Source organism: Vespa crabro, chromosome 2 (genome assembly GCF_910589235.1).
Source record: "Vespa crabro chromosome 2, iyVesCrab1.2, whole genome shotgun sequence".
Taxonomy (NCBI): domain Eukaryota; kingdom Metazoa; phylum Arthropoda; class Insecta; order Hymenoptera; family Vespidae; genus Vespa; species Vespa crabro.
Genome location: NC_060956.1, coordinates 10,556,032 through 10,569,409, shown reverse-complemented (window position 1 = coordinate 10,569,409; position 13,378 = coordinate 10,556,032). Strand labels below are relative to the sequence as shown.

At 29.8% G+C, this 13,378-nt stretch overlaps 2 protein-coding genes across 3 annotated transcripts in view; both read right to left on the bottom strand.

The window, feature by feature from the left end:
• The window catches only part of LOC124432874, a 49,518-nt gene extending 42,828 nt beyond the window's left edge, over positions 1–6,690 (bottom strand). The window contains exon 1 of the mRNA XM_046982156.1: positions 6,352–6,690. Within this exon, the coding sequence (XP_046838112.1) occupies positions 6,352–6,357 (6 nt within the window). The 5' untranslated portion in view covers positions 6,358–6,690. The remainder of the gene's footprint in view (positions 1–6,351) is intronic.
• A 2,783-nt stretch (positions 6,691–9,473) lies between these two features.
• On the bottom strand, positions 9,474–11,383 carry LOC124433138. Of its 2 annotated transcripts, none has more exons than XM_046982801.1 (5): positions 11,226–11,383; positions 10,861–11,055; positions 10,479–10,559; positions 10,041–10,321; positions 9,474–9,875 (listed from the first exon to the last, which is right to left on the bottom strand). In XM_046982801.1, the coding sequence occupies exons 1-4, from the start codon at positions 11,302–11,304 to the stop codon at positions 10,116–10,118; spliced, it is 561 nt and encodes a 186-aa protein (XP_046838757.1). In that variant the 5' UTR covers positions 11,305–11,383; the 3' UTR covers positions 9,474–9,875; positions 10,041–10,115. The 2 variants fall into 2 exon arrangements, with proteins under 2 accessions (XP_046838757.1, XP_046838758.1); XM_046982802.1 differs by having other exon boundaries at positions 9,474–9,811.
• Between the last annotated feature and the right edge of the window lie 1,995 nt (positions 11,384–13,378).

The following is a 13,378-nucleotide window of genomic DNA, read 5'->3' as shown; positions in this document are numbered from 1 at the left end:
TTTTCAAAAAGATCGATATTTCTTTTTCCGTCTCGGACAGAGACGTGTTCAAAGCGATAAGAAGGAGTGAGTGGAAAAAGGGCAAGAAGGAAGGAGAGAAATGAGACGAGAATGAAAAGGGAGGGACAGTCAATGAGATAGAGAGAAAGAGAGAGAGAGAGAGAGAGAGGGAGAGAGAGAGAGAGTGAGTGAGTGAGTGAGTGAGTGAGTGAGAAGAAGAAGAAGAAGAGAGGAAGAAAAAGTATCGGTCAATGAACTTGAGGCCCCCGGGGCCTCGCGTGGCCCTCGGTCTTTCTTTTCTCTCTCTTTCTCTCTTTCTTTCTCTCTCTCTCTCTCTCTCTCTCTCTCTCTCTCTCTCTCTCTCTCTCTCTTTTCTTCTTCACCTCTCTTTCTTACTCGTATCTCTTAGTGGCAAATTTTTGCATAGCAGCACCTGAATCCCAAGAGACTGTTCCTTTCTCACGCTATACATCGTCTTCAGGTCACTCGACCTTTTCTCAGGAAAAAAATAAATAAGAATAAAATAAAGAAAAAAGTAAAAAAACAAGACAAACATGATTATTCGTAGATAATAAAGAAGATGTCATATCAGTTATTTCGAATAATTAATATCGCGCTTTCAATATCTTATCATTTACGATTTGGTTAATAAGAATTCATTAGATCGAATAATTTTTATTGTCATTCGTAATTGTCATTAGAAGTTATATTATAGCCAATTTAATGTTTTGTAAATATGCGTGTTCATTTGATAGATAAAAGAGTAGAAAGTTCGACTTCGCTATCGAGTCATATTTCGTTATCGATAATTGCAATTCATTTACTTATCTGAGACATTGAAGTTTGAATTTTGTGATATCGTATTTTATTAACTTTTCTATTTTTATTCGATTAAATATATTGCTATGATTAAATTCGATTAGATATATTTTTATGATTATTCGACTTTTAAATAGCGATATTAATTTCACGTCGGCTTAAATAAATGTTTCTTATTTTGTAATAATATTTCGATTCTTATAAACATTCTCTGAAACGGTTATAATCTAGCTTCGTTATAATCATCTAACTTCGTCCATTCGTAACGAGTACATAGACTTTGAGATATGAGAGATCTCATCGGTATTTATACGCCATTAAAATCCACAATCGGTTGAGCGAATTCTACTTGTATGGAGATTAAAAGAAAATAAGAAGTTATAAGTCGTGCAATCTTTTTTATTTTCGCCAATGAAAGATCCTAGAATTTTCGACTTCTCCGATTTCGTAAAAATCGCATCATACGAAGTAGGTAAATACATCAGCGTAGAGATTTTTTCCGCATATCTTGACACCAATCGGCAATGTAATGTTCCGTTGTTTTCGGCTTAACGTTTATCATTGATTTGCACTCTAATTTGTAGTTTACCATCGATTCTCAGGCTTTCTCTTTCGAAAATGTGATAAAAGTTACATACGTATTTATTCTTAATGTTTGAATTATTTTGAATATATGACACAATCGATTTATCATTATAAAAGGGAAAGAAATGACGTGCCGATATCGATAAAAATATTTCTGATAATAAAATTGAATTAATTGATCAAACCAACGTGAAATAACGATCTCGTTATGGCAATTTAACGCTAATGACGCCATTATGCATGATTTTTCCGCGTACGTGAGATTTGATAGAAAGTCATAGGCGTTAGCTAGAAACCGTTGGACATTAAAAAAATTATTAATTAAGAATCATTTTGATCAGTTGATAACAAAGAAATTCGTTAAGAGTATTCGATAGAAATAAAAAATTTATAGTTCATATTTTTTTTTCAATATAACTAAGATATATATACGATATTTTATTATTGCTTTATTATAGATGTTTCGAGATCTTTTTTTTTAGATGTTCGAATTAAAATAATTCAAATTTCTATAAGTCTCCAAATTTTATTTCTTTTTAAGACGTTTGTAAATATCATTAATTTTTGTTGATTCAATACGCTGTTAAAATCATATCGAATAATAAAAAGTTTTGATTTTATATAATATTTTTAAATATCGTATTTTACATCATATTTTACATAAAATATCGTATTTTACACAGAATATTCGAATAACGTTTTGAAATAATATTTTAAATGTTTGTATAAAAATATGATGAGTAATATTTCATTTATTCGAATCGATTATCTCGAAAAATTGAAACTATACGCTGTCCAATTTGTGTCCGCTGTTTTCCGTCCAACATTATCAATTATTTTCTCGAAATATCAAAAAGGGGCTTCGTCAATATTAGTATTATGCTATGACGTATATTTCACGAGACTGTTTACTCGACGTATCACCGAGATGATGACATCACTGTTTCTTAACGTCGAAATGGATGATCGCGACGCGCCTATGTTTGTAAAGTATCCACTTCCACCCTACATCCTTCCCTTTATCAGCAGGACAACGTCGTAACTATATAATTAATAAAAATGTCTGGCACGAGTTTTATTATCTACCGTATAATTTTCATGATTTAATAACTTTAAATCAATTTTAAAGCATATCTATTATAATGTGAAATCGGAAAAAACATTGTGAAAAATAAAAAAAAAATTTGATTTTTATTTTCTTACAATTATTCAGGAAAAAACTTCTACGAAGCGTGATTTGATCGCGTTACTTATCCTTTTCCTTTCATCGTTAGTTCGCAAACGAATGAACGATAATTAGCACGATTATTCTCGGCGTTCGTTAATGAAACGTACCGACGTTTTCCTTATCGAATCGTTTCCTGGAAAATCGCGACGAATCTTGACTATAGTTAATCGGCGCAGTTCCTGTCTGGAATAGCGTTTGTTACATGGTTACACTCTCTAATATCGAGACGAGTATGCAAATCAGAGACGTGCTTTATGATCCACGATAATGATAATATAGTTCATCAACAAGAATTCATGTCTAATACGATAAGATAGATCGAGAGTTATCTTTTTATCTTCTTAGAATATTTCCTACCCACGTGTAGTATCTTTCCATCGTTTCGAGTTCGTTGTAATAATCAATGGACAATAAGTTTAATGTAGTGATAAACAAAATAAACATTTTTTAGAAAAAAATTCGTTCGTTTCGATAAAAAAAGAAAAAAAAAAGAAAAAACACAATTAATTGAACAAGACAAGAAATAAAAAGGTATAAAAGAAAATTTCCAAACAAACGAATTCGATTCGGTCATGCTAGTAGGTGTGTATACGTGACACACTAATCTAATTTCCATGTGTGTCGTGTATACAGCTTATCGGCATCGCGATTTCGCGTGCCTATTTTTTTTAATCTTTTCAATTCTTTCCTCCTCTTAACTATGACTGTATATACAATCATGTGTACGCACGCTCTCCGGATATAGATGACCATCGATTAGGTCACTTGCTTGAAGCTTTGAACGCTTCTTCATGCGATCGATACGATAAATATCTTTTTCGAAAAACGTCAATGATAAATTAAATTGATGTTTAACGTAGTTGCATTATTATTATTATTATTATTATTATTATTATTATTATTATTATTATTTATAATCGAATAAAATTGATTTGCCGTCTCGATTACATCCGCTGATCTCGATAACTTCGTTTTGATAAAAATTCGAAATATTCGTACGATTTCAAACTGGCTATTTTGTATATTGTCGTATACAAATTCACTAAATAAAAACATATAAACGTTTCTATTTTCAATCGTTGACTCTCGTGAGAATCAGCCAAGAGAATTAATTATCATGTGCGGAATGTCACTAGCTCCTAGTTGCGTGTTCCAATCGGTCAAATAATTTAATGCTACAATAGAATGTGGCACAATCGTGAAATAGGAATCGGTAGAAAAGAAAAGAAATGTTTCTTTTGTATCCCGTAGTTAGAGATATCTTTATATCATCTATCTTTTTCTTTATTTTGATTGGCCGACTCGTCAGTTTTTCGCTAGATACTCGTAATTACGACGGACGAATTGCTTTGATAATAATCCGAAGTACTGTGACACCCATGTTTTAGATTATTTAACGATTCTTGTCTTAATACGATCGTAGTCGAACTACCTTTTCTCTGTCAGAAAAGAAAAGAAAAAAGAAAACGAAGAAATAAAAGAAGAAAAAAGAAGCAAATATGTCGATCGCGTTGAGTTACGAAATCGTCGTGGTAACTGTTTCGCATTGGAAATAATTACGGTGTATAGCGAAGAAAAAAGAAAAGAAAAAAGGAAACAACGGATACGGGAGAGGTCCGAAAGAATTTTTAAATATTACGAAAGTCCTTTTTATCTGTGACATTTATTGCAACGATTTGTAAATTATTCAAGAAAAATATAAACGAGCTTACTCTTAAAGGATTTACGATTCTTCAATGTTCATTATAATAAATCACGAAAGACCTAAAAAGCTCGCGAGAAGTATCGTAACCTAAGAAGCTTTGAGAATAAGGAACTTTGCACGTCGCTACCACAGCATAAGGAAGTATTTTTCACAGAAAACTTTCTTTCGGATTATTCGCACGGGTTATCCAGCATATCCGTTTTCTCCGTATGTGGGAATAACAAAACAAAAATCAGAAAATTAGACAATGAGAAAAAGAAAGAAAATATAGAAAAGGGGAGAGATGTAGAAACAGTGAGAGAGAGAGAGAGAGAGAGAGAGAGAGAGAGAGAGAGAGAGAGAGAGAGAGGAGAGAAAGTCCTTCGTATTACAAATTATCGTAAAAGTGCAGTCTGCTCGAGATGATTATTTCGGTCTACAGAATTCGAAGAAAATGACTAGAGGAAAAAGAGAGGAAAGTAAACGAGTTCAATTCTCTTTCCTTTCCTTTTTAAAAGCTTTGCCTATATTCGTGTTTGTGCATGCGACGCGTGCGAATAAGTAAGTACTTACATATCAACGCGCTCGAATAACGTTGTTTTACCGGTAAAACGAACTCTTTGTAATCCTCATTAGTAAATAGTAAATGGATAAGCGAATTCTTGCGCCTAATGAGCTCGACGAAGCAGAAATCATCGATTTTCAGTAAACGCTGTGAACGTCGAAGTCTCGGTAGCTCTCGGTCCAGTAAAATGGTAAAGCTAATCCGAAGTAAGAGAATTTGCGTAGAATGGAAATGGAAACTGTCTTAGAACTTCTATACAAGATATTCTCTTAAAATAATTTTATTTTCAATCTTCTTCTTCACATTCATTACAAACGCTTGTCCATTTCACGTTTTGCATTGTGGACATGATATTGTTCGTATTATCAATACTATGGCTAAAAAAACTGACATAAAGTAATACTCGAATTCATTAAAAATTCACTTTTCAAAAATTTCGAGTATTCTAAAGATTTTAAATAAACATTTGATATGTTGATGATTTTCTTATGTTTATACTTAATTATATTAACAAAATAGTAATTATTTGCAATAATGTATAGTAAGATAATATTAATCATATAATTATATGGCAATAAGGAAAAATTAATCTTTTAAATTTATCTACGTTCAATCTCTTTTTTGATTTATCAATTTTGTATCACATAGCAAAAAAAAAACGAGATTTATTAGCTATCAAGTATTTTACATCGTCTTGTTTCAGGATTTCACATATTTTCCCGTCGTAAAAGTAGCATGTTTTGTTATAAGTGTACCATGAGACGTACGCACACTAGTTTCCTCAAAACGAACGAACGAGTCACGTCTTCTATCGCGAAATATTTTTTCTTCAACAAAAAGCCCAAAAGAATTGTATCTTGTAAATGATCTCGTCCGGTTTTTTTTAAAACATGTGTCTTCCGTTTGCTATTTAGTCTTCTCCTTAGTTCATTTCCTTTTTTTTCTCAAACAAATGAATTCAATATAGACATAATTCGATAAAATGTTAATTTTTTCAAATCTCTTCGCTTTTCATAATTTTAATTGATGATATTCTCTTGTTCAAAAAGTTTATAATAATTCTTAATGATTTAAAATTTTTATGCATATATATATACATATAGAATAATGTATGCACTTTTTCTCGATGTTGGATAAACCCACAAATATCTATCTTTAAAAATAAAAATTGTAACTTGTAAAAATATTGACATTAAATATGTATTGAAAATTTTTACGAATTTTATGTGAATAACTTTCAAATGGAATTTCTTCGAAAGTGAATGTTTCGTTGCAATATCGCAAATATGTTAAAAGTTTATTGGATTTTTTTTCTTTTTCCTGTGACCAAGATAATGCGTTAGGAACTTCTTATGAGGATAATCGAAATGAAATAACGTAAAATTAGTTTTTTTTTTTAAGATTTATATAGGCATACGTTATATCCTAAATACGAAAAGAGGGAAAAAATGAGATAGTTTAAATACTCACGTTCATAATCTAGTCGCAAAATTCCCGTGACGTTTGATTTGTGACAGGGTATAATTATAAAAAAATTAAAGCCGTTGATCGCGCATCATAATCGACACTGTAATTAAAACACTGGGACTCGACACTGATATTTTTGTGTTTTTCTTTTTTTTATTTTTTTCCTTATCTTCGATCAAAGTTACGTATACGTGAGATAAATTTTTTAAGGATTGTTTCCTCGTTCAGGATGATCCTTGATAAAATGTTCTGCAAAATGAAAACTTAAAAAAGGGACAATTATTGTGAGGAAAAGAAACTAGAAAACGAAACGATCCGTCACTTACGGAGGATGACCATCGACTGAAGCGCCACGAAGCGTTGACTCGCTTAGTCGAGCCTCCCGCGCTCGGTTACGCTTCGAAATTCGAAGCGCGCACGCTCGAGTAGGAAATCTAGGAGAGAACTATCAATCTCTACGGGGATATACGTCATCTCGAGAAAAATTCGACCGATCCTTTTCGACTTCTTTTTTTCTTTTTCTTTTCTTTTCGTAAGATTCATGAAACATTGAAGATACAGCATACAATTTTTAATTATTTTAGGGATTCTTTACACTATCTGATACAACAGATAATTTTCTTAATTAGAATCTTGAATATTTTGAAGTTTCGAAGAGCTAATGTTTGTATTAAAATTCATAATTTAATAAAATTCTTAAAAAAATTCAATACATTAGATACATACTTTGTTAAACTTAAGAAATAAAATTATTGTATTTTAATTCAATCTAATATTAAAATTGTTAAATAATCATGAGATAAATCTTCACTTAAATCTCTTCTCATTGTTTAGTTCTGTCAAAATATTTCTTTAAAATTTTTAAGTAAAAAGAATAAAATTAAATCTTCAGTAGATCTTCTGAATACTCGATCGAATGATTTATCAAGGAAAGTAGGAAACCATTACTGATGTAGTTCGAGTTGAAGTAATTTCTATTTATTTCTTTCTTTATTTCTTTCTTTTCTTCCTTTCTTCCTTCCTTTGTAGAAGAGAAACGAAAAAAACGTGAATGGAGCTAAGGATAAGAGTCATCACGGTGGTAGCTCTTGTTTACCAGGCGGAACGAAGGAAAGGACGGTAACACGTCTCTTTGTCGATGTATCCGCATATTTGCACTTTACATGCCGTGACTGCAATCCGATGGACGAGAGTTTCGCTGCGAACAGACTTTGCCCCTTTGCTAGCGATTTATATAGAAAATTCATTCAAGAGTTTTGTCTAATTCGTGTCTGAAGCGTTATAGAAATCTCGCGTTAGCTTTCACGTTCCAATTATATATGTATATCATTTTTATTTATTTATATTTTCGTTATTTTCTTGAGAAAAAACATAGATAAAATAGAGAATCACATTGAATTGAAGAAAAATTTGTAGATACAATTTTTATCGATTATCATTTATTCACAGTTTTTTAAACGATATAATATTTTGCATTTATTGGAAATTAAAGAAAAAGTGCAAGAAGGGACATGCCAAAGAGAAGGTATGGATGGTGCTACCCTGACAAATTATGAGAATGTTGCTTTCTCATTCAAAATATTGGAAATTTGCGAGATTGGACATAATCGAATTTTATTTAGCACTTCATAGGACGACTTATGAAAATCTGGAGGTAGATAGTGGGTATAGTATGATATTCGGATAGTATAGGATGCACATATGTATGGGCAACGAAACATCTAATGAATAAATTAATGTAAATCGTAGTTTCTACGTACTTGCTTGTAAAATGAGAACAATATTTTTTGGGAATTTTTTTTTTGCTTGATTCATATTTATGTAAATCCTAAAGCATGTTGACGAATGATAGCCATTTTAAACCTTTGTTAATGAGCAGATATTTGGAATTTTATATTATTAAGTCGTTAATTTTATATTATTTATTTATATTATTTATATTATTATTTATATTATTTAGTGGATTTTTTTGGGTCGATTTTTTATGGATTTTAGAAATAGTTGTTTTCGATAAATAACTATAAGATATATCACTGATTATTTATCGCAATTTTTAATAACGTGATTCAACAATCGAATTCTATAATACATGATAAAGAACCAAATGAGACTTTGTTTATATTGGTAATGTTGGCCATACGAGCAAATTGTGCTTACAACAATCTAAGCATAGTAGAGTATTATTAATAACGAAGTATCAACTTTTATATCAAGTTTCCATAATACAACGTTAATACTTGTCTTCACCGACAATCGGTATACTGCAAGTAAAATTAATAACTCGCTCCAAATAGTTTGCCGGCGAACCGCAAAAATCAATTAGATAGCCGCATCAACTAAAAGTTTCGAACTTGCAAACGAATTACCTATAATATTTAATAAACTAAAGTAAAGAGAATAAAAATAGTTGACTTATATACAGCTTTCTATCTGTTTATTTTTTATGACATTTTATATCCTCGTAGGTAACTTTTTCAAGTTGAGAAAAATTTTCAATCGTACTTTCGAAAAATTTGTACTCGAATATTTCGAGTGACGTGTTCTTGGTACTTACTCAGAAAATTTATGAAAGGAGCATGAGAATTTTCGTTAGATCGTGATACCCTGAAAGAAACTGGAAAGAAATAGATAGATAGATAGATAGATAGATAGATAGATAGATAGATAGATAGATAGATAGATAGATAGAGAGAGAGAGAGAGAGAGAGAGAGAGAGAGAAGTAGGTAGGGTTCGGTCCGCTGCCGTTGGCAGATGCACGAAGAATTTCCCACAGCATCGCGGCCCAGTTTTACATAACTCTATAACATTATCCGCGTAAGCGTAACGCGATTCCGCGTAAACTTACGTTTAGTCGTGCTTTTGACGGATGTTGAAGAACGTACGAAGTATACAGCAGCCGAGAAAGTCGTACACGAATTTCCGTTTATTCTGAAAATTGTTCGTACTGGTTGCATAAAATGATGAAAAATGATGCATTTACTTTTATTATTGCATACATATCATTTAAAACATATCGTTATTATTGTATTTTTTACGATAACAATATAATTCTCGATGTAATAATAATGGTATTGTATTGCTTAATTATTGATTTTTCAAATGCACAACGACAATTATATCCAAATTAACAAATATAGAATTTATTTTATTTACTGGTTTTTATTTTAATTTTCGAAATGTGCCTATATTTATGAAAGACGTGCTAACAGATTTGTTTCTAATTCAGGTTTAGAAACACGACATTTTTAAGTTGATATACTTATACAATAAGAAGTATACACGACGTATAACTGTTCCGTGTTGGTATCGTAATTGCTGTACCATGAAGAATATACGATACCCCTCGGTAAATGGTCATTGTACCGTGATCGCGCAAATGGGTCTATCGTTCTTAAACGTACAGAGAAAATTTTTCACTTTGTTGAAACGTTCGAATTAGTCTCAAATCTCCGTCATATCATCCTGAATGTACAATTTGAAATTTCACAGAAGTTGTTTGATAAAGTCGGAATACATAAAAGCTTTTCTATAATTAATAACATAATTTATTCCTTCTTTATAGTCATTATCAAAATATTTTTCATTTTAACCAAGGTGAAAATTCTTATAGTTTTAAATTAAAAAAAAATAAATTTATACTCAAAATATGACTATAATAACTTTAATATTCTTCAATTAATTCTTTTATTACCTTATTTGTCTGAAATTATGATCATAATTAATATGGTAATAATCATAATTAATTATGGTAATAGATACGTCTTCTCTATCTTATACGTAATAAAATTGTGATTAATGGTAAAAGTAGTGATATCATTCCCATCTTTACCATACCCGAAGAATTGCATTGGTTACTTTGACAGAAGTTTACTTCGCAAGTTTTTATTTTATGTGGAAGTAAACATAACATATCGTTACAATAGAACACAAAGGAAATGCATGCTCGTTCTATTGTCTCTTTATATTCACTTCCTATAAAATAAATAAAAATTCATATTAGAATGTCTTAATAAGCACATTTATTATAAAACGAAAGAATATGAGGAATTTTTTAATAATGTCAAGATTTTAACAATCATATTAATTCGTATTGATTAACTCGATATTGAAAATGAGTTTATATACTTACCATCTAGATATACAAAATGTCCGGTATAGCAAAAAACTGTACTATTAGAATCAGTCATATTGGCCTCAAATGTAGAGTTATCTAGGGGAATAAAGTCATTTGTTCACACACGTGAATATATAACAATATTAATAATTTTCAAACACAATGAGTACAAAATTATTAAGAAAACATAAGAAAAATTATAAATTATTATCCATTGTGTTTAATATCCATTATTAATGTAAACAGTTGTTTATATTGGAATTTTTAATAACAGTATAATATAATTTATAATATATATTATTTATAACATAATATAATTTAATTTTATATATATATATATTTATATATGTATGTATATATATATATATATATATATATATATATATATAGATAATACCTGTCATTGAATTTGTCATTGAATTTATCATTGAATTTGTCATTGAATTTGTCATTGAATTTGTCATTGAATTTGTCATTTTATATGATATTGTATTTGTCGGATTACAATCCTCGAGTTTCTTTGAGGTGGGTTTGGCACAATTATTATGAATTTTTGGATTACATATGTAATTGTAACATTGTAATCCCTGACCTGATATAGACAAGAAAGAAAGAAAAAATTATAACTTATTCAAATAAACATCTGATCTTCGATCACCGAATAGAAAACTATTCGTTTTTTTCTTTTCTTTTTTTTTTTTGAAAGTAAATTTGATCGAGCAACTTTAAAAGTGATTAAAATACACAATCAGAGATAGTTACCTAAATCAATCAACTCGAGAAATAAACTTGTGAAGAAAACACACAACAGAATTTGCGTGTTATGTCGTCTTTGTGACATGACGTACGAACTTTTTCCGGACTTTCACGTAATAAGTTTAAACGCTTTTCTTCGACTGACAGAACTGAAAGAATAAGCATATTTCATTAATCCTTATCGCTTCTTCTCCTCGATCGATTGGCCTAACATCATGATTTATCTCGATAAAGAGCACCAATTGATATCGTTTTCATCGGTGAGTCATGATTAAAAGGACTCCTTTGAAAAAACTTTATCATTCCGCTTGTTCGCTTGTCCGTTAAACTATCCTCATTTGCTCATATCGATAAAATATCGAATATTATCTATTGTATTGCCGCTCTTCTTCGAAACTTCTTCTTCTTCCATGATCAATGATATAATCGATAGTATTTTTCTTTTTTCTAATATGAAAAATCATTTCTCATTAGAATAATTATCAATAAAATGGAATAGCGATCTCTGATGTAATTACATACATATACTTTTTATTACACATAAAATAAATTATACAGATAAAATTGTGGAAAAAGCAATCACAAAAATGACAATTCCAATCTCGATTTATAATCACAATTTTTAAAATTATACTTTAAAAATTAGCATCGCTTAATTCAGGTTCTTCTACTATTTATTTTATTGATCTTACATAAATTTCCTTCTTTAGTAATGGACATGGTAGAAATCCTAGGGTGGATAAGTATAAGACAAATAATGATTTATATACGTTGAAAATAGAGGAAAAGATATGCGAGAAAAATAGAAAACTTGTGTCGGCAGTGCGTGAAGATATTCGCTTTCAACGATAAAGCAAAAGAATAATAATGATCGTTGGGGATGGCTGGGTGTCATTAACACTTTTACTTGTAGTGCAAATTACTTCGTTTGAAAACATGTTGAAAAATATATATAAAAAAACAAATTAAGAAAAAAAAGAAAGCATTGCAAGGGAAATAAATGTTTGTAATTAAAATCATCAAATTTTGATCATATGAAATCAACTAGCAACGTCGTTCGAATACGACGAATCATTAAAAATGATCATTCATCGAACAGTTTAAAACAATGGTATATGTTGAATTAAACGTGATACAATGTGATACAAATCGAAAAACGTTTAATAATCTACGCTATAACTAATAATTAGCATTATCATTTTCTGTCTATAATGTTATTGTGATATAAATTACAAAAACTGTAAAAGTTGCTTTATTTCTTTTTTTTTCGAAACAAATAATTATAATATATCTTAATAGTAAAAAATAAGCAAATATGAAAACTAATTAAAAAATCTATTAAATTCGTGGTTCGTATTTGTACTAACATTTACATAAATAATGAGAAGTTTAGATAATCATCGTTTGATACGGTACGTTTCACTATGGGTCAAGATAATATGCATGGTTTTAATATCGAAACGTGTTACAAACGACAAACCTTCGAAAAGGATTTATCGATGACCTGAATCTGGATCATGCAACCAGTCAAACCAACAAATAAAACATTTCCAGCCAACGGAAGTTGACATTACGATCACCGATCGGCATTTGCTTCGTGACGGTCGCACTGTTTCGTCGATTTACTTTGTAAACACTTCATTAATCAGTATGCAAAGGTGTCCCAGATACAACACGGAAATACCTATTGATACTTATGAAATCTTGGTATTTATGGAAGTGCTCCAACGATTCTTGAATCTCATATTCGATGATCACTGATAAATGCTATTTTTTCTTAATTTATTGTTCTAATCTTAAAATGATTGAACCTAATGAAAATATTCGTATAAATTTGAAATTTAATAATTATTTAATTATTATTTTTATCGCAAGTTGAACATTTTCTCTTTTATTAATAATATGTATATAAGATATATATGTATATATATATACATATATAGTATATATATATATACAATTATATATATAGTATACTATATTATATATACTATATATATATATATACTATGTATAGTATACTATATATATAGTACAACATACTATATATACTATACATATGTAGAAAATCATAATTAATTTTCTATCAACGTTTTAACAAATACAGATAAATTTTAATCAGTGCACGAAGCTTGCTTTGATATCGATAAGATATCATA

Coding starts and splice junctions, on each gene's coding strand:
- LOC124433138 (XM_046982801.1), bottom strand. CDS start 11,304: ATGTCACAAAGACGACATAACACGCAAATTCTGTTGTGTGTTTTCTTC. Junction 10,560..10,860: donor AATGACAAATTCAATGACAG/GTATTATCTATA, acceptor TTATTCCCCTAG/ATAACTCTACATTTGAGGCC. Junction 10,322..10,478: donor ACATTTTGTATATCTAGATG/GTAAGTATATAA, acceptor TTTATTTTATAG/GAAGTGAATATAAAGAGACA.